We start from the raw sequence: 26499 nt of genomic DNA, 5'->3' as shown, positions 1-26499 counted from the left end.
TGCAAAATACTTAGCGACATGGAGGTAACATTACGAAATGTTCTCAATTAAAAATGTGTTGAAAGTCGGCACTCCTCCTAACACCTTAGCACAATGGATCAATATTTCAGAAACATATTTTACACGCGTCTTACAAATTAGTAGCAATATGTTTAAGATAAAACTGAAGATGTATAGTTAGTACTGAATAAATGAAAGTTGCAATGAAAAATATGCAACGTGTAGCCAAACATTTCACATACAGGACAATTCTAGTATTTCATAATTTCTTGGCGCAACTTTCACTTATCATGCATACAAAATTTACTACAAATTATAATTATATGATATTATTCTAGACATTCACTTTGTAGTTCAATCTTCTTACCGTTGTTTTATAACATCTTTATGACGTGCAAAACTGACGGTGCATTTTTTATCAAATAGATAATAATACATATCAATTCATGTGTATATATATATATATAGTTAATAATTATTATTCAGTTTTAAACAATCATTATTCAGTTATGAATATGTTAATATTCACAACAGATGGATATTATTATCTAGTTCAATCTTTACTATTCTGTTGTATCTGCCTTAACACAAGACATACATCTCTACATATAATTATCCCTACAATTATAATGTCTATCATTTTATGTAAAAAATCAGACCACATTAAAATACAAACATGCTTTCATACAAATTTACTATTTGTTATGAACTTTTTTATGTCAAAGTCAGTACGGTGCGTTTTCAGATTCTGCTTTCAGGTGTACACACAAAAATTTTATGATATATATATTTTTAAACGATATTGTATTATTTATCTGAACTACTTACTATGAATATAATTGTTCTTAATAAACATGTAATATTATTTTCATACGAAATTAATGATGTAATACATTATTGAAGTTTAAACATCTTGCACATGTATAGATATATAGATAAGTTAGACTGTTGGTGATCAAATATTTCAATTTGCACAAACTGAATTGAGCCTGAAGTCAAATATTTCAATGACACCTAATTATATAATGTTTGTAATTGTAAGATTATATGATTATATTTAATTATGATACTCGTATAAATTTATTTACATTAAATATATATATCGAATATAAATATATATATATATATATATATAATAATTTATTTATATTAAATATATATATATATTAAACATAAATATATTAAATGTATATTTTATTGAACATACATTCAAACGTATTTTGTATCAGATACATAAAACACGGTTGAAATATATATTATATGAATAAAGTAAAGCAAAACATTTTGGAAAAGTTTTAAGGCGGATACAAAAATCAATTTTATAAAATTTATTGGTGTTAAAACTTTAATAAAAATTTATTGAACTACAATAGTGAATGATCGCTGTTCTACATTTGTAGTTTTATGTGATAATTATTAAATCAAATATAATTAATTGTGCCCAACTGTCCAATCTTTTTTTCTTTTGACATGATGTTTTTCTCTTTTTTTTCCCTTCGTATCAGTTTTTTTTTCTGTGGACATATCATAAGAATTTACTTAAATATCTTAACCGCTTTTCAATGCAATGCACGATGATATACACGTTTGTAAGTTTCTTGTGCGAATTGTTAATCAATTTTTCACAAAAACTTACAATTTTCAATGTTTTATCTCACAAGGCCATACTCTATACTTTCAATCTACGAAATATTAAATATATGAACAATATGCACGTTTAATTGAAATTAACAAAAATGTAATAAAACGTAATAATTTCTTTAATTAAACTAATGAAGAAAAATGCAATATATAGAAAAGTGAAGCGAACAAGATGTTATTTTACAATTTGATATATATTGCAATATTTTTTAATAGTATAGATATTTATTATGGCCAAGTGTCAATACTAATGTATCTAAATATCATATTCCATTATATTCAGTGAATAAAGCGATTACAACTGTTAATTTCTTTATAATTTTAATTTTGTTGCATTACTAACAATGAGTTCGATCATATAGATACATCAGATTATATTAAAAGTTAAATTTATTTAGAGTTAAGTAATGTGTTATTACTAATCATAATTTTACTATCTCAATCATATGAAGGAATGGCCAGCAAATTATTTAAAAAAATTGGTCCAAAGATCCTAATAGACACAGAGTTATCGCGACGTTACATAACTGAATAAAAGAAAAATGTGAGCAAGAGTCACTCAAAAACATCTAATTAGAAAGTTCTGATTTAACGCATATATATATATAAATGTATAAACATTGTATTAATTTATTACTATTTTTATTCAGAAAATTTATTATCCAATTCTCAAATGCTTCTGGTCCTTCCTCCAGTTATAATAAAATGTATGAAGTTCAGAAACCTTCAGAAAGCTTAGAAACGTTCAAAGAAATGTTTCTTTGTTGCTGTGAATATTTGTATTTCTTCGTAACTCTCAAAAATCATAAAATTAATTATTGATTAATAAAAATAAGCATATGTGTAATAAAAAAAATTAATTTCTTTACGCCGAGAACTTTTCTTTGAGCGGTATAAATAGGAATTATCACATACATGACGTAAAATAACAACTTACCTTGATACTTGTAAAATAATGTTGCCCTTTAAAATGGTCAATATGGCATATAGTAACCACGTCTGTAACTCCTGCAAGAGAAAACCATGAAGTAGTAGAATTTATAGAAAGCACGACAGAATTCTCTCTTTAAAAGAACACAGATATTGTGGAAATTGTTAATGAATTAGTTAGAAGGTAGTAAAACCAAACCAAAATTACCTAGGTCGCCTCGTAGGTCGGTATCCAAAGTATGTATTACCACGAATAATTCCTTTAGCCATGCCTCGATAGCCTCTCGCACCTCTGGGACCCCTGTAAATACAAGAAGCAATGAAATGCAATGTCGATGCTATAGAAGATCCAAATAAATTTGAGTTATGTATATATCAATTGATTATTTTGTATTAAGTTTTTATAAAAGTCTTTATAAAAGTCAAGTTATATTATTTTATAAGTTACAATTATAGGATATGTTATCTGAAACAAAAAATTACCTATTTGTCATAGAGAAACCAGGTTTATTTGTTCTTTTAGGCATTACTTTAATTTGACGTCCTCTGAACATAGACTCATCCATGGCCATTGCGGTCTGTACAGAATCGCGTTCGGCAAATTCGATATAAGCAAAGCCCTTGGGGTGACCATCGAATTTATTACACAAGATTGTCACTCTGTTGACACTGCCGCAACCGTGAAAATGTTGCTCCAACTCTTCAGCCGTAGCGCCATAGTCAACCTGCGTATAATACAAAAGAAATCAAGTTTTTAAGTCTTTGCAACGCTGTCATACATTATAGTAGTACATTTTAAAAGAAAGATGCTCGCTGCAGATTTCAATGAATTATCCCAAACTTACATTGCCGACGTAAATCGACCGGTTATCAACTTCCATCTTATCTTCCAAAGACATATTTAATGGGCTTGCTGAAATATAAGACGCGCAATAAGAATAAATTGCATATAGCTAAATATTCGATTTTATTTTGAAATGTACTTTCTCATATAGAAGAAACAAATTTGCAAACTTACTAATACCAGGTGGACTGCCCATGTTCATCTGCTTATCTACCTCGGATTGGAGTTGTTTCAATTTCTCGGCTTCCTCCTCCATTTCCCTCACTCGTGCTTTAATCGCCTCCAATTCCTAGATTACAATATTTCATAAACTAAATATTCACATCGGTGAAAAAAATTTTATTGTTGTTGCCATATACTAGCGCAATAATAGCAATTAGTTACAGGATCGTCAACGTTTGCTTCGCCCAAGTCACGCTTCACGCCGTCGCACTGCATAACAGTGTCTCCATCTTGACCGTTTTCAAGACCATCCAGACCATCGATGTGGTCGCCAGCCAAAAGATCGGATTCAGACATCTCTGAAAATACAATAGCAATCGTAAGTTGTCAGAGAAACTGAAAATTAACGCCGTACTTATTTAGGTTTTACAAGCGAGGAGGCAGCACGACAGAACTGTGTTCTCGCTATGCTTGAAAATTATTTTTATAAAAATAAATTTCCATCACACTTATTCACGTATCGTACGCGTAACGAGATTTTCTTTATTTCGAAGTAAAGCAAGAAATAATAAATAGAAAAAGCTATTAATTTATTCCGAGCAATGTGCGATATGCATTGATCTACGTTCGCTACTCGTTTCCTCTATCACACAGGCACGTAATTAATTATAATTATACATCGGCATTATTAAGCACGTATAAGACTCGAGAGCCCAACAACTAGACAAGTCGTGCGAGATTTGCGATACAACGCACCAACGTGTACGACTCGGCCGAGTTGGACGATCGCGAGATTCGCGAGAAACGGAGGCGACAAAAATGTAGGAATATACATATTTAACTCGCTCGTTCGCGACGATTCGAGAGAACCGCGACGAGAAGCGGCTCGTGCCCTTGGCGCCGTGGACCCGGGACGAGAATCGCAGGTCGGAGATACAAACGACCGCGCGACACAACGCGGAGAGCGATCATGTGAAACGATCGGCAACCCCCCCGAGAACGACGCACGCACTGATATAGCATGCGTCCCATCCTCGAGGGATTATTAAAGAGAATATCCTACGTGAAAAAGAGCCGACGGACGCTACCGTATTCACCCGGGGGGTGGGAAGAAACGTACAGGAGAGTGTGCGGGCGAACGTTCGAGATATCCCACGTATTGCTTCGAGGCGACTCAAAACCGCCTGTCGATTCCTTCTCACGAAAAATCAGTAAATGAGAAAATTGACGCGACCAGCGACCAGCGACCACCGTGCGAGAGGAGAGCGAATCCAAACCTCCTTCTCGGATGATAGAGGGATAGAGGATAGAGGATAGAGGGAGCAATTGTCAGCGCCACCGTGCTGGACCCGAAAACGGCGAACTAAAAAATGGGTCACGTGACGAGAAGCGAGGCCGCTGGCGGCTAATTGAAATTGGAAATGTAAAAAAGGGCCGGTATCACATGTCTCCGATTTAAGGGGGATAGTTAGAAAGAGATGCAGAGTGAGTTTAATCGGAGAATCACGTTAATCGGAGACTGTGATACCGGCCCTATAATTTATGTTATTTACGGTTACTTACTGTTAGATCGTATATAAAAGTAATGAAATGAAATATTTTAGTTAATACGGAATGAAAATATTCTTGCATAGATTATTTCTTTATTTTTAAGTAATTGAAATAACGTTAATTATATAGCTCTTATGGCGATAAAGAAACTTATGGCAACTTTTTTATAATTAATTTTGATAATATTATAAAGACGGTATTTAAAAAAATCTATCTCTTTCCTGTTTTCAATAAAATTTACTTTTTTAAAAAAAATATATATATGCTTTATACAGTTTTCAAATGATTTTTAACCACGCTTCCGGGGTGGTTAAAAAATGTTATACAATGGACAGCACACATTTCATACTCCGCGGTATAATTAGCGCGCTCGTGTCAGTGATTTTCCTTTCAGTGGGGGAAAATGGGGGAACGATAGTGCTGCACCCTGTGGGCCCGGAAGTTGTGAACTTATCAAACTTCCGTCTTCCGTCGCCATTAAAATGCAAGGAGTCGAGAGTCGAGACCTGTCAGGGTCAGGACTCCCCCCCCCTCCCCCGATTAGGTTATCGAGGCCCGTCAAGCGTCAAGTCTCGTCGTTAAAATCATGACGTCCATCAGCGAGGTCGACGCGGTGCCTAAATCGAAAAAGCCGACGGGTGAGCGATTAAAACGATCGTTAAAGGGGTTTTAAAGGCAAGAGACCGAACGGTCTCGAATTAACGGGGGCTTTCTTGCTGACAGGCCTCCGACGACTTCGTACATCCTGCTCGACGATTCCTCGACGATCTCGAGATAATTTGTACCTACAATTTTGCATATTCCCCGAGTTGTTTAAATAATGTATTGCGAACCTTTTTTTAGGTCTTAATTATTTACTCGTTTCTGCTGAAGTTGGCTAAAGTCCGATTGACTTCTGCGTATTTTGGAGTCTAGAGTTGGAAGGGACGGAGACTCTCGATCACGGGATCACGTATCATCGAATCAACTAACGTTTACGAAAATTGTCTTAATTTATTTACAAAACGCGTTAGCTCATCTTTCCGTCGAACAAAAATTGTGTCTTGCCGTGGAAAGCGGCGCGAAAGATCGTAACAGAGACAGCGCAGGAATATGTCTATCTTTAAACATCTTTCCTCGTTATCTAAACGCGCACAATCTCGTTTTCTTTATTTTATATATACGAGAAACTATATATATATATATATATATACTCCTGTGTAGCGTGCAACATTTGAGAAAACAAAGTCAGGGAAACAAGATTATATGACATATCGCATCGTTGTTGATGTTGTACTATGTATTTTCGCGCGCGAAAATTATTCCTAATACACGTGAACTTTGACTGTGACGCAGATAGCGCGTTTAAGCAGCAGCGGCTACCAGCCTGGCAACCGATACTCACAGCTGGCACAGTTCTACCGACGTTCTTCGTGATAGGAGTCGCATTCATACCGGTCGGCATTGGATTGCTTTACTTTTCCGACGAAGTCAAGGAACATACCATAGATTACACCAACTGCAACTCCACGTTCTTGGAGAGCGACGGGGTGACGTATAAGAAGTGTGCGGACGTAATCGCGGCAAATCCAAAAGAAAACTGCACGTGCAATATAGATTTCGAGCTGTCCACGGAGTTTGCCGGCAAGGTTTACATGTATTACGGCCTGACGAACTTCTATCAGAATCATCGGAGGTACGTAAAATCTCGAGACGACGGTCAACTGCTGGGACACCTGGACCCTACGGTCTCGAGTGACTGCGAGCCGTTTGCCTACGAGGAAGTGAACAATACCAAAATTCCCATCGCCCCGTGCGGCGCCATCGCAAATTCGCTCTTCAGCGACAAGCTGACGCTATATTCCGCGAAGCATGGCAATACGAAAGTACCGTTACTAAAAACTGGCATAGCCTGGCCATCCGACAAGAATATCAAATTCAGAAATCCAGAGGGCAATCTGAGCGAGGTGTTCAAAAATTTTGCCAAGCCTAAGAACTGGACCAGACACATCTACGATTTGGATGACACGAATGATGAGAATAATGGATTCCAAAACGAGGATTTAATTGTGTGGATGAGAACCGCTGCGTTGCCCACTTTCAGAAAACTCTATCGCAGGGTCGACCACACTCAAGATGGCTATAAGAATGGTCTGCTTGCGGGAAACTACAATCTCGAGGTCAAATATTGTAAGTGATCTAAAATGAAGAATCGAAGGTCGATGTCAATCACATATATTTTACTTAAATGAACACAATGAGGAAAATGAAGTAACGTTTTTTCGAATGTTTCTTTTCAGCATTTTCAGTATCCTCCTTCTACGGAAAGAAAAAGATGATTTTAAGCACAACTTCACTTTTGGGAGGAAAGAATCCTTTCCTCGGTATCGCTTACATTGTTGTGGGGAGTTTGTGCTTGCTGCTGGGCGTAGCACTACTCATCATACATATTAAATGTTCTAAGAGGTAACCAATATATTCTTACGTTATGTAGCCTTTTCACTTTTTCATCTATATAAACAATAAACATGTAAAACGTCTTACTTAACATCCTCCATGTGGTGAAGGAACATCTGTACGAATTATTGAACATAGTCTTGTAAAATCAAGATATTAACCATTAATATCTTTAATGTTCACAAATGTACTTTAAATTTTGTGCAATATTAAACATGCGCGATCTAACATATGTCAATCTCGAACAATATAATCACTTGTGATTTGCAAATTATTATCCTCTCGAGTCAGGTCGACACAGACACATATTTAACATTTTTTTTCTGTAAGATGAGTTGATAATATAATATACCTGATATATGTTATACAGCAAACTAATGTAAAGACGACTACGAGAAAGTATTCTTAGGGCACCCATGTATGTTCTTGTAAGTGTTTGTGATATCGTGCTATGTCTATCCTTTGTAATATTGATGTGTAAAATGTTAACTTGATAAAATATGACCAATCGGGCGATACTTTTGTCGTTTAAACGTCACTTCAACGGAAATACCGAAATGTTTAAAATATTTCACTAATATTTTACTGCAAATAAAAACTAACAATTAGCTCGACTAGTCATATTTAGCGTATTGTATGCTTTGCCAGAATGTGTGCATTTTTCCGCTACGTTTCTCAGACTAGTAGGATGTTTATTTTTAAACAGCTACGTGTAATTTCTTTTTTTATATTAAACGACAGATATAATATTTTAATACAACTGTTGATTTTATTATTTACATAATTGTGATTTATAAATAATAACCAATTAGAAGACAAAATATAATTCCATATAATTATAATATAATTGTTACAAAGTAACGATTGTGTGTCATATGTGGGAAGCACAAGTTATAGTTAACTGTTTGTCCAAGTGATTTCGTTACACGCTTGTTCTATGTTTTTGCGTTTTGTATATATATATTTGTACATATATTTTTTGTTTTTGTATATATATTTGGATATACGTACATTTTTAAAATCAAATTTGGAAGTAATTGCACTTTTTTGTGCATTGGCACAAAATTAAAGAAGAGTTGAAGTAGTTTCGATATCCCCGAAAAATCGGCCAAATTATTACAAAAATTCCTTTTTCGACAAAAAACAACACGGACTAAATCCGATTCAAATTATATATATGAGCATATTATAAAAAGCATGTCGCATGTCCCGAAAAAAGAACATTCATCTCAAAGTCGATAGTATATATATTTCTAATTTACGTATTACATTTCGAAGCATTTTAATTTCTCCTGTGCTTTTATATCGTTGGGTCTTATTTTATTAGCAAACTGAGAAAAGTTGAGCGTAAATTTTCTTTCGCACTTATTACATATATATATATTTATATATACTCTTTTTTAGCACCGCCGACATGATCAATGTGACTCCAACTACGGAATATCATCATTAGGGACGATTCGTTTACTTGAAATGAACATAATTTCATCAGCATGAATAAGTCCACCGATTAGGACGAGATAATTTTTTCAACAACATTGATTTTCGCTTGGCAGTCGTAAACGGAAATACGAATAGATGCGGTAAAGCAATAAACGAATAAAATAATTTATTGTTTAAAGGATAGTTATCTTTTAAAAGTTTTTATATATAATATCAAGTTTCAGTATTGCTACAAGTACGGCATACACAATAGGATTTTCATAACTGAATTTTATATCCTTGAAATTATACTGCACTTGGAATTGTACTGTAAACTTCAAATAGAATAAGTCCAATTAATTATTTGAAACTTAATTGACAAACAAATACCCGTCGCCATTAATTTTGAATTAAGTTGTGAATATCCTGTTACGGAATACTGTACAGGGTGTGCCGAAATACGTGGTGCAACCGGCAAGGGGGTAATTCTATGGCTCAAAATAAGTCGAAATAGTAAAATAATTTTCTTTTTTTCAAATATTTTATTTTTTTTAGAAAAAGGACTTGGAAAGTTAATCGAGTATGTGTGCATTTGGCTATTTAATGCAATGTTTTTTGCTACAGATATATTCTGTACGATTTGTCTTCATTGTTCCGACTTATTTTAAGCCATAAAATTTTCTTCCCGATTGTATTTCGGCCCACTCTGTATATCAGCAAAATGGATGAAATGATCATACAATGCTGAAACCAAATGTTTATTAAAATGTTATTCCATTTGTAGATAGCGAACTTTTTGTAAGATATTCTTTTGAATTAAGAAATGCGCTTCAATGCATTTATCGATGCACTTAGCTTACGTTTACGTTGATCTAGAGCAAGCTAAACTTTCTATTTTAAGTCTTCAAGTTAAACATATAAAGATGTAGAAATTAAACGTAAATTAAATATTTTCTCGTTGTGGTTTCGTATAATACAACAGTCCGTCAAAGTTACCTTTCTCTTTCGTAGAATTTTATTTAACTTCGACATACCTTTAACAGCGATTCATTCGACCGTTGAGAAAAATTTAATATCCTCAAAACGCGCAAAATCCTCTTTGGACTGTTGTATTTTACGATAAAAAAAAAACAAATATTATATGTGCTGTCACTTAAAAATTAATATTTATTGCGTAAAATAACATTTATAGATTCTACGAACTTGTGTCTATCACGCGCTTGTAATTTCTCGATGTCTTGGAAGCGTGAGATATATAGGGAAAGTGGAATATTGCGTTCCTGGAAAATTAATTGCGTTACAAAAATGTAGATAACAATTCATACATGTGTGTATATATATATATATATCTTTCCGATAACATATGGTTCTTTTACGAAATTCGACTTATGAAAATATGACTTGTGACAAAATGACAAACTGATACCATTGAAATTGATTGTCGATCAAGCAATATTGTGTTCTCGTGTATGGCTCGCGAAAGTATCCAAAAACCGGCGATGCGTCATCAAATTAAGTGACAGCGTTTAAATATTAATCCCGAGCCGTTATGCGTCCTCGCAAATTGTTCATTAATTTGGATCTCTCTACAGGGACAGCGTTGCCCTCGGAATCTTTCTTCCGAGTGCAATTTTGATTTGTCGTGCCTTAACTAGATACGCATGCATTACCGAGCGACGTAATTGAAGGGACGGTGTCGTGTCGTAACTGCGATTACTTTGTAAGAGCGTAGAAATGAATTGCCGGGCGTCGTATATTGCGATGTAAACCACTTATAAGATCAATCTAGTCTACTGTGAACATAACAATGAATAAAGAGAAACGATTAAAGAGTCAAGATGCGGTATCCTCTTCGTTTATAATAATCAGCCGTTAACCGTGGACGTTACATACTAACGAAAACGGATTTCTGGGAACTTCCACTATCAGATATGAAAAAGAAAAAAGATGAGCGGAGTGACTGAAATCTTATGTTCATTTCTGTCGAATGTAGATTAACTTTAATCTTGATTTAACTTGCTCTATTTATCTTTTTCTAATTCTTAGAGATTAACCGAAATGAAAATTAATCTACGTTGGTAAAAATGGACGTTAATCAGCGATTAATTTATCAAGTAATATCCGTGTTACTTTATTAACATGTAAAGAGAGTTATTAATTTTTTTCTTGTCTAACATATGGGAAAAAGGATTATATATCGGGGACAATGAATCATGAAATTAAAAACTTCGCTTTTCTCGAGCGAATCTCGAATCTGGACAATCGCAGCGAGAAGAGAATTATATGTTTGAAAGACGATTAGGGTGACTTGAATTTCGATTAATCTGTCCATTTTTTCAATGCAAATTAACTTTAATCCCGATTTGACTTACTATATATATTTATATTTTTCTAATTCTTACAAATTTTAACTGACAATGAGATTAAAGTTAATCTACGTTGACAAAATGCGCGTTAGTCAGTGATTAATTAACAAGTAACATCCATATTATTTCATCAAGGTAAAATTATTCATTTTTGTTGTCTAACCAGACTAACATATGAAAAAAAGGATTATTATATCGGGGGACAGCGATTTCATTTAATTATCAAATTGATCGCTGAATTGGTGGGGGGAACGGGAGGGGGGAGTTCGAGCTGCTCTCGCCCCCCGAAGAATTATTCGCCTCGAACGGAGGATTCGGGGCAGAACGCGTCGCTCGTGCGCGGGCGCGGCGAACGGAGCGGAAATATTTTCCCGAGCCCGAGGCGCCATCTTGCCTCGTAACCGTACAATTCGTCAGTGCCTGTGAATGGACTTGTCATAAGTGTCTTACTTATTTAATTCCGCCACTCTGTCCCCGTTCCCCGTTACGCTCTCGCGAGCCCCCCGCGTATCCAAATTCCCCGGAGTGGTGGCCGCCCGCGCACGCAAGGTGAGTAGCCGAAGCCGTCCCGTGTCGTCCTCGTCGCCGTCGCCGTCGCCGTCGCCGTCGTCGTCGCCGTCACCGTCGTCGTCGTCACTCGTCATTCAGTCGGGTTCGGATGGACGCGACGGGGTACTCCGGATCGAGCATCTCGCGCGACGGTCGCGCGACATTGTCAACAACCCTTTACGTCGTAGCGTCGTAAAACGAGCGTGCCGCGCCCCGTCGCCGCCGTCGTCGCCACCCCTCTCGCACGGCCGTAACGGAGAACGGAGATACCCCCGCGGGACTGACGTGTCAGAGTCGTGTCACGTATACGTATGTACGTACACCTACGTCTACTCCGATCTACTCGCGCGACGAGGGACCCCGGCGACCCCTCGGTGGGCGGGTACGGCGCGCTCCGCCAGTCACGCTCGGAGCGGAACGGCTCGCATCTCTCGTCTTCGTCGCGGAGCGCGGAGCGTTGCACCCGGAGGAGGCGCGCGGCGGCGAGGTGGAATCGACCTCTGGAACGCCTGGCGATCTCTTCGCCAGCAATTGTACATACAACGGCCAATAATTTCCTGCCCGCGCTTGCCCCCCCTTCCCCCCCCCGCCGTCGCTCTCTCCTCCGCGCGCGTTGACGTGCGTTAACTCTCGGAAATCGTCGAGATAACGCGAGTGCGCGAGTATCTCGGCTTCTCCGAGCGTGCGATGCCTTTGTGATTGTTCTTTTCACGGAGATTCTCTAAAGTGTGTGTTAATCATCCTCAGCAGATTGTTTACCGCATCTCGCCGCGCCGTTGCTGATGGTTTTCCCAACTCCGACGTGACAGGTCTTGACAGTTACGCACGTGCGAGCGAGCTTTGTGCGTACACGGGGAATAGAAAGTCAGCGGAGCAGTGCAAAAGGACACGGAGAGGATAATGATCAATACTTTCGCGGTCAATTACATGTATAATGCTGTTAACGCGACGGAAGGAAGCCTTGCAAAGGATATCGGGCTCGCTGTGATATATCTTCTATCTGGTGTAACCAGATTAAGGCTCTTCCAGCTCATTGTCGGCTGTGTTTATACTCTTCTTTACTTTCCGCAAACAGTGAGCGACGATATCCTGCGCGGTCATGCTCGACAGCGGGGAGAAGAAGACTCAGTCAGTGCCGCGAAAGCAGATGCATGTGTGATTACAAAGGAGTGCAATGTTTGAATAACAACGTCGATATCGTGCGCGTTGAATAAACGCGAATGGATGCTATGGAAGATCTTTAGATTGTCACCTCGGAGAGATGGGGGAAACAATAACGGCGTCGAGAAACATTATCTGCGGCTCAAAATCTCAAGGCATTGCTAATTCGTGCGACATTTAAATATCGAGAACAATCTCTCCGTATGATTTTTTTTTTGTATATAATAATTATCAGACGGATTTTGGTAACGTTGCTCCGATGAGGAATAAAATCACACCGCGCCGCGATAAGATAAGGCGGGGAACGCACAACAGAAACACGCCGCAAGGTCGATAAAGCCTCACCTGTTTCTTTTTCTTTTTCCAGAAGAGCAGTACAGTTTCGCTTAAGGAAGGTGCAGCATCTTTACCTCCGTCAGTGTAAGTGATCTCTCTCTCTCTCTCTCTCTCTCTCTCTCTCTCTCTCTTTCCGCGGACGCTTTCCGCATGCGCTCTGTCGTCTGTAAACGGGGTAGTTTTGATGATAGGTCTCTCTCCCCTGTAGGAAACGTGCTTTGTTCAATTTAGCGAGTTGCTCGTCGAAAACTTTGCTGAGGAGCGCATATAACGAGTATGAGTTTCTGGTTTTCGTACTTTCGAATCGAGCGCGACGTCACGGATCTTCCAAGATCTCTTTTAAATCATAAAAGTCAACGTAAACGTTGTATCTCAATCGATGTTTGATTGCGTGTACGTGTATATACTTATGCGTGAAGTTATTCCTTTACATTTTCTCACTGAGATACGTGAGCTGTTATATTTTTACGACGACGTGTCAATCGCGTTATTGTACGTAATTAATTGTAAGAGGAGCTTAGGGAATATATATGAGTTGTGCCTATTAAAAACAAAATATATTTTTCTATTTTCTTTTTAATTTAATAGTTGCTGTTGTCGCTACGAGTATAATCTTTTGTCGTACCAGCTCGATTCGCAAACGTATTGAACACGTGTGCATCGCTGCTACTTCTTTTTTTTTTTCGCGCATATATGCACAATCTTGCGGAGTCTCGTTTGAAATTCCGACGATTTTTACAAGAAAAAATTTCATGTAATATTCATTTGCATAATACCATATTAATTTAACAGATTTAACGTGTCATTATCATCCATATACGCAGAATGACGTATCGTGCATTTAAGGTGTGACAAATTTTATCTATAAAATTCTCGTTACTTATTCATCGTGTCATCTGATAGCCTAGGCTTTTGTTGTGATTCGGAGTATTCGGAAGTTTTCTGTATTTCGGGAACGAAACCTAAAGAGCTTCGTCAACAACCGCCAGCGATATTTCATTAGTCAAGAATGGCGATGCAGAAGGTAAATTCCAACGATGTGTTCATGACCGTTGAATTAACAACTGTAACTCACTCGTAATAACATTATATTCAATGTGAGAGCATATTATTAGAAGATCTCTGTGTTTCACGGTAAATATCTATCCAGTATTTGTAAAAGCAATCTGATATTTTTTTTTACAAGCAGTTATTGCTATGTGTGTTACGTCTCGTGTGACATATTCGGATTATTTTGATTTTCCAGTTTTTTTTTGTTATAATGCACCTTTATTAGTTTTTGCAACGTTTACCAGCGGAATAACGCGATAATAATAGGTATGGTGAATATGACGATGACAAATGTACATTATGCAAGTCAGTATTGCATTAAATATTGTTGTACGATTATTTGGGGTCGATTCGTTTCGAAATTTAGAGCTATACTCCGTGTAGCCCAGAACAATACTTATCTCAGATAAGATAGAGAGAAAGAGAGATAATATTAATTAGAAATTTTTATATAGGCACATCTCAAAAGAACCTGATTTCTATACGATATTAAAAGAAAATATATATAGGTATATATTCTTTTATTAGTCTCCAAAGTTAATGACCTTTTATACTTAACATTGAAGCATGTAGGCATATTTTTATATATCATTGGATAATTGGATCAGGTGAATTGTGTTAAAGTACAGATTTTAAAATAAAATTGTGTTAAATATAGGTAAATTGTACTTTACTTTCTTCGCTTAGCGGTACGGTATAATTTGATTTACTTGTATGCAACTTGTATAAACTTTTACGATATTTAAGAAAAAGTACAATTTTATAATATAACAATAATACAAATATAGTATAGATAAAATTGTATTTACATTTCTCTTTCCGCAATTTATATTTCTTTCTACTATTTGTTTGTTACGAGCAATTTGATTGATGCCTCGCATGCCTTGGTTTTAGCTCTAACCTTCCCGCTATTAATTGACTTATAATTGTATTTTTTACTGAAATTTTGGTGATAATATCACTAGTTTTGTGACGTTTAAAATAATGCGTACTTGTAGCTGCATGGCTTTCATGTGTAAACAAAACATCCATATTTATTATCCGACGCTACTTGCGTCATAATTGACCTGCTATTATTTTTACATTATATATAGCAATTATAGGTTGCGTACATTAAAGATTAGTCAAGGTTTATATATTTATAGATCTTTGAAAGACTACGAATCTTCGTAGAATGTAAACCCTGTAAATAGCTGCTTGTACCTATACGTCTGATATAACATGTGTGATTTTTTTCCTTTTGCCTTGGAACGGATACGATAATAAATATGGGTTCCCAGAACCAAGATACACAATACTACAATTGAGTAACGTGTAGCGATGATATTTTAGATGAGAAGACAAGGGCAAGACGTCATGCAGGTGAATCTAGCAGGTATTAGGCGAGATATTATGAATCTCGCCCATAATTACAGCAATGCCCAGGTGATTAGTGAAATCTGTTTATATTACTTGATATTATTTTTCATCGTTAACGTATTAAAAATAATAACGGAATATCTAAAAAGACTTAAATGAAAAAAAATTAATAAAGCTAAACGTGTGAACATTCTGAATATCGATATGAGATAATTACTGTTTTTCTACAGAAAGCTGTACGAAAAGCTACCAGCAATGATCCTTGGGGTCCAAGTAGTACACTTATGGCAGAAATTGCCGACTTAACGTACAATGTTGTAGCGTTTACGGAAATTATGCAAATGCTATGGAAACGATTGAATGATCATGGGAAAAACTGGCGACATGTATACAAAGCCTTAGTTCTCTTAGAATATCTTATCAAGACGGGAAGTGAAAAGGTAGCGCAGCAGTGCAAAGAAAATATTTTTGCCATCCAAACTTTAAAAGGTAACAAATGTGACATTTTATTTTATAATATATGAGATCAAGTATTCATATGTGTGATATATTATTGGAACATTAAAGCTCTACATATTAATAAAATGCAGAAATGTATTGGCGTATATTTGTAATTAATGAACAAATCTAGGAATCCCCGGTTTTTCAACACAGTCCTATTATTCTTTTGCACAGATTTTCAATACATGGATGGGCATAAAGATCAAGGGATTAATGTTCGAGAAAAAGCAAAACAATTAGTGGCCTTATTAAAAGATGACGAGAGATTGAGAAATGAGCGAGCTAGAGCGTTGAAGGCAAAAGAGAGATTTGCACAGTCGGTTAGTGGTTTTGGAAGTGACGGTCTGGACACAATGTCACCTGTTAGCAGCGATGTGAGTAATGTGTTATCGATCAATCGATTAAAAACTATAAATTTACACGTTATTATCTTGTTTCAGTTTCAAGATTGGGAACCCTGTCACTTATCCGAATCAACAGCCAGACGTACGAGTAGTTCCTCTTTATAGTAACAAGCACTAGCATTTCGTAACTCCTTTTTGGTCAAGACCTTCCAAATTGAGATTACTTTAACTGGGACGAGATAATTCTTTTACACATTTGATCTAAATTCTCTTATCATATCTCGTTTATTTTTCGCGCAATCTATCAAACGCAAACATTAATTACTTTACATATAAGAATTAACGCAACAAGTATATTTTACAGCGGAATTGGAAGCCGCAAGACCGCAAACGGTAGGCGAGGAAGAATTACAACTGCAGCTGGCCTTGGCTATGTCTAGAGAGGAAGCGGAGCAAGAAGAACAAAGAAGACGCAGCGATGACGTTAGATTGCAGTTAGCTCTCAGCCAAAGTCAGCAAGATTTTAAGTAAGTGATCAGCGGAATCCAATGTAATTCATAATAATCAAGTAACTCGATACGGAAAAAAAACACCCGACTGTGCATTCACGGGACAATGCCACGTGTATGAATTTCAGAACTCCGCAATCTGAGAAGCAAAGCCACATGCTGGATTTACTCGATGTAAATTTGGGAGAAGCGAGCGGCTCTTCCGTACAAACCGATCCTTGGGGTATTCCGATAACAGCTCCACCGCCTAGACCACAGGTACAGGTAATTATGCTGCGAACTTTTAACAATCGTACTTTGCATGATAACACGAAATTGTAATCGTTTTTGCATGATGCACCACAGTCTTTGGATTTATCTGAATTTCATGCGTATAAGGTATGTCCGATGAATGTTAGAGGACATTATTGACATTAAATATGTATTTAGAAGAGCGTACAAGCATGGAATAACGGTTTTGTTATTATTGACAAATGGTGGAGTTATCGATAAACTGGTGGAAGAATAATAGTGTACTCGTATTACAGCCACAGAACGACCCATGGAGTGTTCCAACAACGAGTACGACGTCACCCGTACCCGCGATAGACCCGTGGACGCCCGTTCCGCCACAAAGACCAAGTGAGTCTTATTATGATTATTGCGGCTACGTGCTCTTTACACGATTGTACATTTATTTAATCTTTATATTTATATTTTTTTGCATGTGTTCTTACGTCTCTCTTTGACGATTTCCGATAATTCTCAGGATCCTCAGGTATAATCAGTTAATTTTTTCACATAATTTTCTTAAAATGTATTAAATTACTATATTTGGATCCTTATATCGAGAATATGTCTACTCTTTGTTCTCTATTGTAATGTCTGAATAATGAAAGCGGTGTTCTAAGTTTTCCTAAGTTCTGATTGCAATATTTGACGAATAATTTGGACTGGACTCAAATTAAATTTTAATTATAGCTGCCACTATCGACCCGTGGCGTGCACCTCCCCCATCTCCCGCTACGGTCGCATCTCCTCCGCGTACCAATGACCCTTGGTCACCAGTTCCGTCTACCACTGCTACCGAATCGGAGACGAACAAACAGGTAATACAGATCTGTCCTTTAAAGTTCCTCGAGCTTCACAATGTTTGTACTAACGCACATTGGTCTGAAATTTTCTCGTTGCAGACGGCTCAGGATGGCATGACGTCCCCGTCGCCATCCTTCAACAATTCAAACTTGACGACTAACATTGGCTTCAATGTACCGTCATCTCAAAATATAGGTTTCAATTTGCCACCCGTATCTTCGGCCGCTACCACCTTCAGCACTAGCAACGGTTTCAACGGCACGGGGCCGGGCTTCAACAGCTTTCCTACTCAGAACAACGGTAACGCCGCCGTGACGAGTCCCCTCAGCGATTTAGATGAATTTGACGTGATTACCAATAGGGGAAAACTCGGAGCTAGTCCGCAGACGGTGAACAACGGTACTTGAACCACGCGAAATTTCTCTGTGTAACGCAACATTAATGTCTGCTGAATTTGCGTAATGAGATCATATGATTTAAAAACAGGCGGTACGGCATCATCGGGAGGAGATCCCTTCGATCTGAGTGACATGGTTGAAAACCTTCCCGCCAGCACCGGTGCCGTGAAGAAGACGCCACAATCCTTCTTAGGAGAGAACTCGGCGCTCGTCAATTTGGATAATCTTGTCAGCGCTTCGGCGATTAAGCCATCGGCTCCTGCGCCAGCGGGTAAGTTTTCATTAGCGATTAGAAGGTACAAATATCGAGAAAGAGAAGTCCAGTATTCAAGATATTTCTCGTTCGCATATATTGCTCTTATCATATGATAATCCATTAAAGACCAAATCTAATTAATGTAATATTCAACGAACAAATAATTTAAATATCATGGAAAAAGAGAATATATTTTACGCTGTAACACGCTCTATGTCTACAAAATAGCGTTTCATTGGAAATAAGTTCGTGAGTATCAATAACATGATTAAGAATATGGCATGAATGCATGGTGACTATTGTGCAGTATAATTATGCTTATTACGTCTTTCATATATTACGTCAAGCGCGTTATGTTTTTACTTAAGAGTACTGTGATTTAAATCTTTCTTCGAATATATATCCTGTAAGTGTTCCAGTGGAATACGTGGATTTCCCCCCTTTTTTTTAGATAGTTTATTTTTTTTTTTTTTTTTTTAATTTCCACGATTTTTTTTTCTCGTAATATGCAAATTGAAAGTCCAAATCAATATCTTGAAATAAGAACTAATCTTATCAAATGAAAGTAAAAGACAGGAAATGTATTTCTACCTCCAGGTCATAAAATAACATCTTTTTTGTTTTTATTCAAGATATTGATACAAGTATCGGATGTCGATGTATTGAAAGGCGTTTAAATGATTGAGCTGTCTTTGTGTGGGCGATAAGAGTTATTTTATACTAACGGACGAACATACATGAATGATTTTACAGCAGCCGTGTCATATGCAGCAAATCCATTTGCAACTGTGACGCCACCACCACCCCGTCCTACGATCAATCAGATTCGACAGGATCCATGGACAGCGAACACAACTACTACGGCTAATCCGTTCCTCTCGTAGCCTGATCTACGTAATTACTGCGAAACGTGATCCGCAGTTCTACATTGTACTATTACGGTATAGATTTCGGTTAACGGTAAAAGAAAAAAGATATGATTTTACTTATAGCAGTTGTGGGCAGGGACAGACGTTGAATAAGACCAATAAGAGGGCGGAGGAGACACGTCCCCGTCAATGGGGATTTTTATCGATAGCTTGAAACATTACTTTTTGCGACGAATTATATTGCAGCGCACTTACGCTCTTTGTACACAAGTCTCCCTTTCTTTTTTTTTTAAATTTTCTTTTGCATGTACTACTCGCTTCTTGAAGTTTATTGTGGAATAATCACCCAAATAATTAACTGGTAGAAGTGTGGCATATTTGTAATTAAGTGAATGGTTGGATGGTTAAAAGGTACAACATAATAATACAAATCATGTTTTAACTTTTGAACGCTTAAGCGATCCCAAAGGGTACGACTAGATTTTATATACACTCCTTTCTCTATGCGATCTATTTTCTATGTATGAATCACATAATTCAGGGAAAGATTGTGCTCAGCAACACCGCATCACCGTCGTGGAAGGATGTAAAGTAACGCTGGCATTGAGATCAGTTTATGCGTTTTTGTACACACGTGTTTTCTATAGTAAAAAAAAGGGGGAAAAATGAGATCGTGAGACTGTAATCATGATTTGCAAAAGCATTACAATGAATAGAGTTCCGTTCGCCATCGTACGCTTAAGATGTGTCGATTATGGTCTGTAAAAAAAAAATTCGATGTTGTGGCTTGCTTTCTAATACAGGGATCCGCAATACGGGCAGCTACCGCGTTGCAAAGTATACACGAATTTCTCACATAGCCGTATAAGGCCGGTCATTCACGGATGACGTACCGCGGCCTACAGCACACATATATTAAAACATATCGTTCCCCGTTTGTCAAGCGTTCGTAGTGTTATTAATGAATATACAGAAAGTTTTTTAGTTTTGGATATTCGAAAACCGTGTCATTGTTCTGCGTTTGTAGAAAAATTTGCTGAGTTTTTTTTTCGCCCTTTTATTAGATTTGCTATTCTTGCCTATATAATCCGTACCGCTGATATTACATAATGATATTATTTATTTCGCGATATTTGCTCGTTTATAAATAGCATTGATATAAGTTACAAGCAAAAGGTTTTTTTTTTTAGCATTATTGAAATCTGTTGCATGATCTCAGCATCTTTTTCTTCAAAATGACGACGCATTTTACAGTTTTATACAAAGAGAATACTTCGCCAGTATACAGCATTGACAAGGGGGAACTATATTCGCCTGTCTCCGAGATAAATCAGAAAGTTGCACGATTCAAGCTGTTCCAATAAGTAAACGTCGAGCAAATAATTCCAATGTATTATTTATCGTTAAATCTATAATTTCTGTTGGCTTTATGCAATTTTAACATTACTTGCTTGTATGAGTGAAATTGTATATTTAATATGTATTTATCCAGATGTTCGCCAGGACATGAAGTTAAAAAATGTACGATACGTGTAGAGATTTAATTATACAATCATTGTCTTGAACGGTTTTGAAAATATAAACGATTCTACTAGCCATCGTGCCTGTTGAATATAGGATGACGTTACCACAGCATCCTGTATACTTTGGTTTGTTATGTAGATCTGCAATCTTTTTTATACCTGTCTTATTTAAGTGACTAAATATATACAAATCATGATGTATACACGGCTTCATCCCTGTGCGAACAGTGGAATATTTTTGTTTAGCTTTTAGAGCTGATGTAATTGCAGGAAAAAAAATTCAAAGAACCATTTATATAAATAAATATTATATATTTTAGTAGATTATAATGATATACTTATTAATAATTATACAAATAAATATAAAGGTTTTTAAGTTTTCTCAAATTAAACACAGGCTGCGTTCGGGAAGCGCGCTATTAGCGCTATTGCATCATTCTATCTTTATCGCTCATCAGGTGTAAAACAAGGATAAAATAAGCAAATAGCATTAATAGCGTCTTCCCGAACGCACCCTTAAAATTCCTTTGGTGCTTTTCTCCAGAAGAAAATTTGTACACAGATTTGATTGCACTAACTAAAATCTATATATTTAATAGTTAAATTATTCTATATATATATAAAAGTATAGAGAACGAATATTACGACATTTTCATTAATATTTCAATAAGAAAGGTATTTATCTTTACATAAATATTCTTATTAAGATGTTACACGTAGACTTTAGATGAGTGATGAGATCAGAACCATTTTAATATTTAATTTATTAAAATAAGTGTATATAACAAAAAAAACGATATGTTAAATGTATTTTTTTTCCATAAAAATGCATAGGATAATTTTTTCTTCACTCGCATAAGTTTTCCTCAAATAACTTAATACCAGTCTTCAGGTAAAATTATATACATATGAGGAATTCATATGCGAATCCCTTTCAATCTAAAGAGACGCTTCAGTCGAGGAGTTTATCGTAACCGACGGAAGGAAGTACGAACGGACCTGGCTGTGTAGCTGAGCTATTTCGGCGTCCTCTCTCTCCGAGGCCCTAATGAGCTGCGCAAATTGTACAGTACCTGCTTTGCGCACAGATGACGATCAATCGTTGAATTCTATTTTCATCAGACTTACTTTCATCACACCCTTTTAAATGGCTTAAATCCACCCACCTTCCCTTCCTTCTGGAAATCCATAATTCTTTATGACGTCCATTTGAATCTGCGTTACCAGTGGGAACACAAACTGCATCATTTTCAACATCTCGTTGCCGGAGCTCTCCTTTGCCTCCGTCAGCTTTTGCAAATTCTCGGGTGTGTTCAGCGCCGTCAGAATGTCCGTCAATATCGCTGGAGGAAAAAGATACTTCTTTGTGTAATTACAATTTCAATATACATTTATAATGTATACATAATTTACATAATGGATTATACCTTTTGCAGTTTCCAGTGTGAAACCAGGAACACTTGCCATAGCGCACTGTCGGGAGTAAGCGAGGGTTATGTTTTTTTTCTCAGCGACGTTATTATGTTATTTATATAATATACTGGATTGCTAAAAAATTACGTGTGGTAAACTGCAGATCACTATTCAACGCTTGTTAAATGGTTAAATCGGCAAATATTTTACATATAAAAATTTTTCGTACACAATCGTTGACCCTATTTTAGATTATCGTATTTAATTTGACGTGATTTCATTTAATAACAATTAACAGCTGCTTCTTTCACGATATACTACTGTGGAACTTATATTTCGGCTTGTTTACGTTTATCCTGCAAACGACGGCCATTCACATTTGACATTTCCGAGAGTGGCAGATGGATGGCAACTAATGGCAAGCGTGCAAACAAGGAAGAGTCTGATACAGATTTTAGGTCTGTTCTTTGTAGTTGAACCTTCTCCACTTTTTGTCTTCTCTCCTCTTTTCTCCAATGTCCATTACGTATATCTATTGCAGTTTAAGTGCAGAAAGTAAAGTGCACCTACAAAGAACAGCTGTATATAGCTTGGTACAGGGTACAGCTCTCATGTCGGCATCATCTGATCAGAGAGAAGGATGAGAGGCGCAATGACGGCGATTTTCTTGGGACGCTTTTGCAGGCCGTACAGTAGCGCCACACATCCACTTTCAGAAATTGGAACTACGAGTCACATCCACTTTTCGATGCTGTCGATGAGAATTTGGTTCATGTCCGTGCTATGTATACATCCATTTTTCGATATTGTCGGTCTTTGGTGGTTTGTGTCGACACGATATTGTCGCCATTGTCAGTCTTTGGTGGTTTATGACAACACGAACCACCAAAGACCGACAATATCGAAAAGTGGATGTATACATAGCACGGACATGAACCAAATTCTCATCGACAGCATCGAAAAGTGGATGTGACTCGTAGTTCCAATTTCTGAAAGTGGATGTGTGGCGCTACTGTACGGCCTGCAAAAGCGTCCCAAGAAAATCGCCGTCATTGCGCCTCTCATCCTTCTCTCTGATCTGACGCTCCTGGAATATTTTCAGATGTAAATAGACGACGAATTTTTCATACAGATTCGGATTCTGCGATACAAGTCGCACACAATAGTCCAATTTAATAGAAATTCATTAGATATTTATCAAGATTTGTATCAACACTACTTCATTACGACGAATTTGGAGTGTATAGGTTATCTTAAACATTCTTAGAAACTTGGACCGGTTCCAAAAACGCGTGTCCAAGATAATTGAATTTTCTCGAGCACATAATCGAACCATTTATTCTTTCCATTTATTCGACAACTGGCAGAGTATGCCGAGCGTTTCCAGTACTCCGTAGAAATCTCCGTTCAGTCATGGGATCCGGTCACGATCAAACGTTTCTCCACGTACTTCGTGAGGAGAAGAACGTCAGTAATTTCTTGGACGCCTTCTTCGGTTTTTTATATAGATGGTGAGTGTCAGAGGTATCGATAACCAATGAAGCTTCAAATAATAAAATTTCATTTTATATGATAACGTTTTATAATATCAGCACAGATTTCTATGTCGAAGCGGACTCGGAGCAGAAATTGGGCTTCCCACCGGGAGTGGCAGAGAAACTCGTACTGAGTACCATGTACAAGTGGAAGAACACCACACCATCTTTACAAAAGGCAACATTGTCCGACGATGATAGTACAAACAGCAGTGGTACATTGGATCAACTGGTTTTGACGCAAGACGAGAGCTGTAGATTTACTCCACCAGTGGCGCAAGAAATTGAAATCGCGTCGCGTGACAAATCTAACGATGTTAAACCACCCTCCGCGCAATCGCTCAAGACGAATCATGCGTCAGACAGTTACAACGGAGCCGTGAGAGAAAATTACATTTGGACCCAGACTCTCAGCGATTTGGATGTACTTGCGAAAGTACCGGAACATATAAAAGCGTCCAAAGATACGGTCAAAATCGATATAAGCTCGAGTGAGATCAGAATTGTTGGGAAGCCTTCTGCTTCATCAGCAAATTCCGAATGGGATAGCATTTTTTATGGCAAACTTAGTTTTAAAATTCGAAGTGGTGAATCTACATGGAGCATTGAAGGGAATCAAATTAATGTACGTTTATATATATAACTTTTTGGAATCTCATCAAATGTATTTGTCTGGTATCTACTTATTCATTTATTTATTTGTTACTTATAGATTCATCTTGAAAAGGCTATGGAAAGATGGTGGGAAGCCCTAACAGTTGACGAACCGAAAATTGACTTAAACAAGATTGACTGTTCGAAACATTTTGACGATATGGCGCCAGAGGAGCAAATGAAAGTGCGGGAACTGATGTGGAATTGCCAGCAGAAGGTCTTAGGCAAACCAACGTCTGAACAAATTGTAATTGTCTATATCTTGTTCGGTTAGCACGTATAAAGCGAATATTTATTTCAATATTTTGTAAAATTGTAAATAACATTGCATTTACAGAAAATGGAGGCCACTTTGAAGCAGGCATGGAACGCGAAAGGATCGCCTTTCCAGGGTACACCTTACGACCCTTCTATTTTAAAATACACGTAACGTACCTTAATATATTTTCAATGTTTATTAAATAATATTTATATTAAAATATTTATATTGTAATAATTTTATATGTAAATATACGTGTATATATATATAATATATGCAGTATATGTAATTTAATCGCCTGGAAATCTCCCTGTTTTAATATCCTGGATATTTTGTTTTATATGTTTTACTTATATGTCGTGTATTTAATATTATGAAAATTATGAAGAAAAACAACGAAATATTTTTAAATAAATTCAAATGGATATTGCACTTTCATATTTTACTACTACTACTACTTGATAAAAAGAGCTTCGTCCCAAAAGAGTAATAATTTGCAAAAAAAATTCTTAAAAGACAAATTTATATAGGATTTCCATATTTAAATATTCGCTGAACGTATTATGAACAAGTTTGTTAATCGTGTTTTTATCTAATTAAACTATTAAAGCTTTCCTATTTTCGAAAGATTGAATTGTAATCTTTTCAAGATGTATCTATATATCTTTTTTTTCATGTCCACGTTGGAACTACTAAAGATATCTTGATCCCATTAATTATGGCGATGGATGAAACGTCCATTTTCTTCGCGATCACATTTGCCTGCGCGACGATCGTGGCGAGTCTGCACATTTCCTTTTAAAAAATAAATAGCTAATCTATACGAAAGCAAAGAGCTGACGCTTCTGGATCTTGACGACGACGACACCCTGTGAAATCGCGAGGCGATCCGAGAGTTCGCATAGAATGCGCGGAATCCTACGCTTTTCCCTGGCGTTTACGCCGACTTTATATCACAATAGCGGTGGGATCGTTCGCTATACAGGGACGAGGCAGGAACGGTTCGCGGACGGCAGGTACACAGCCTCGAAGAAACTGTTCTCATTTCGTTTAAGTCGCGTTCGCGACCTTCCTAATCTTCTACCCTGCTCTGACCGATCCCAAACGAATTTTCACGAATGTAGCGACAACCCAGGTAATCGGCACATATCTGAATAAGATCCGCGTTGCTCCGACGACTATTGTTTATTATGGAAATTGCGGCCGTAGGAATAAATATTTCACAAGAAATCCTGAAGAGACTCAAATGAAGCTAACGACTCGGTCGGATCTTTAATCCGGCTTTAAAATTTAGAATGTGATAAGCAACAAGACTCTCTCGAAACAAGTATAATCTTGCAGGCCTCGATCTCCTGCA

General features: G+C 36.9%; 5 protein-coding genes across 28 annotated transcripts; 3 read left to right on the top strand and 2 right to left on the bottom strand.

Moving 5' to 3' along the window:
• Positions 1-2578: 2578 nt before the first annotated feature.
• On the bottom strand, positions 2579-4881 carry Pabp2 (poly(A) binding protein nuclear 1). 4 transcript variants are annotated; one of them, XM_077400593.1, is made up of 7 exons: positions 4641-4881; positions 3800-3936; positions 3590-3704; positions 3417-3484; positions 3055-3296; positions 2780-2872; positions 2579-2649 (listed from the first exon to the last, which is right to left on the bottom strand). In XM_077400593.1, exons 2-7 carry the CDS (start codon positions 3932-3934, stop codon positions 2616-2618), a joined length of 687 nt encoding a protein of 228 aa, XP_077256719.1. In that variant the 5' UTR covers positions 3935-3936; positions 4641-4881; the 3' UTR covers positions 2579-2615. The 4 variants fall into 4 exon arrangements, with proteins under 4 accessions (XP_077256719.1, XP_077256720.1, XP_077256721.1 ...); XM_077400594.1 differs by having other exon boundaries at positions 4666-4881; XM_077400595.1 differs by having other exon boundaries at positions 4675-4881.
• Positions 4882-5600: 719 nt separating this feature from the next.
• On the top strand, positions 5601-10823 carry Cdc50 (cell cycle control protein 50A). Of its 2 annotated transcripts, XM_077401040.1 has the most exons (5): positions 5601-5766; positions 6464-7297; positions 7408-7573; positions 7935-7992; positions 8969-10823. In XM_077401040.1, the coding sequence occupies exons 1-4, from the start codon at positions 5715-5717 to the stop codon at positions 7945-7947; spliced, it is 1065 nt and encodes a 354-aa protein (XP_077257166.1). In that variant the 5' UTR covers positions 5601-5714; the 3' UTR covers positions 7948-7992; positions 8969-10823. The 2 variants fall into 2 exon arrangements, with proteins under 2 accessions (XP_077257166.1, XP_077257165.1); XM_077401039.1 differs by lacking the exon at positions 7935-7992.
• Positions 10824-11676: 853 nt separating this feature from the next.
• On the top strand, positions 11677-21611 carry Lqf (epsin homolog lqf). 14 transcript variants are annotated; one of them, XM_077401038.1, is made up of 15 exons: positions 11679-11901; positions 13430-13482; positions 14302-14422; positions 15781-15873; positions 16038-16296; positions 16483-16682; positions 16749-16800; positions 17017-17179; positions 17290-17425; positions 17689-17782; positions 18122-18249; positions 18334-18634; positions 18722-18904; positions 19118-19138; positions 19643-19784. In XM_077401038.1, the coding sequence occupies exons 3-14, from the start codon at positions 14408-14410 to the stop codon at positions 19132-19134; spliced, it is 1641 nt and encodes a 546-aa protein (XP_077257164.1). In that variant the 5' UTR covers positions 11679-11901; positions 13430-13482; positions 14302-14407; the 3' UTR covers positions 19135-19138; positions 19643-19784. The 14 variants fall into 14 exon arrangements, with proteins under 14 accessions (XP_077257154.1, XP_077257164.1, XP_077257156.1 ...); XM_077401028.1 differs by lacking the exon at positions 19118-19138 and having other exon boundaries at positions 11677-11901; positions 19646-21611; XM_077401030.1 differs by lacking the exon at positions 19118-19138 and having other exon boundaries at positions 17290-17419; positions 19643-21611.
• Positions 21573-23358, bottom strand: LOC143894620 (protein C10). 5 transcript variants are annotated; one of them, XM_077401048.1, is made up of 4 exons: positions 22842-23358; positions 22709-22754; positions 22448-22624; positions 21573-22354 (listed from the first exon to the last, which is right to left on the bottom strand). In XM_077401048.1, the coding sequence occupies exons 2-4, from the start codon at positions 22746-22748 to the stop codon at positions 22221-22223; spliced, it is 351 nt and encodes a 116-aa protein (XP_077257174.1). In that variant the 5' UTR covers positions 22749-22754; positions 22842-23358; the 3' UTR covers positions 21573-22220. The 5 variants fall into 5 exon arrangements, with proteins under 5 accessions (XP_077257174.1, XP_077257176.1, XP_077257177.1 ...); XM_077401050.1 differs by having other exon boundaries at positions 22709-22829; positions 22924-23358; XM_077401051.1 differs by having other exon boundaries at positions 22709-22821; positions 22924-23358.
• A 306-nt stretch (positions 23359-23664) lies between these two features.
• On the top strand, positions 23665-25410 carry LOC143894617 (nudC domain-containing protein 3). 3 transcript variants are annotated; one of them, XM_077401042.1, is made up of 5 exons: positions 23665-23798; positions 24062-24205; positions 24287-24854; positions 24942-25130; positions 25221-25410. In XM_077401042.1, the coding sequence occupies exons 2-5, from the start codon at positions 24108-24110 to the stop codon at positions 25311-25313; spliced, it is 948 nt and encodes a 315-aa protein (XP_077257168.1). In that variant the 5' UTR covers positions 23665-23798; positions 24062-24107; the 3' UTR covers positions 25314-25410. The 3 variants fall into 3 exon arrangements, with proteins under 3 accessions (XP_077257168.1, XP_077257169.1, XP_077257170.1); XM_077401043.1 differs by having other exon boundaries at positions 23665-23941; XM_077401044.1 differs by having other exon boundaries at positions 23665-24205; positions 24292-24854.
• The last annotated feature ends 1089 nt before the right edge of the window (positions 25411-26499 follow it).

This window comes from Temnothorax americanus, unplaced genomic scaffold, assembly GCF_048541705.1.
Source record: "Temnothorax americanus isolate GAGA-0224 unplaced genomic scaffold, ASM4854170v1 Scaffold14, whole genome shotgun sequence".
Lineage (NCBI taxonomy): Eukaryota > Metazoa > Arthropoda > Insecta > Hymenoptera > Formicidae > Temnothorax > Temnothorax americanus.
The sequence above is the reverse complement of the archived record's forward strand: the minus strand, read 5'-3'. Positions and strand labels throughout refer to the sequence as shown.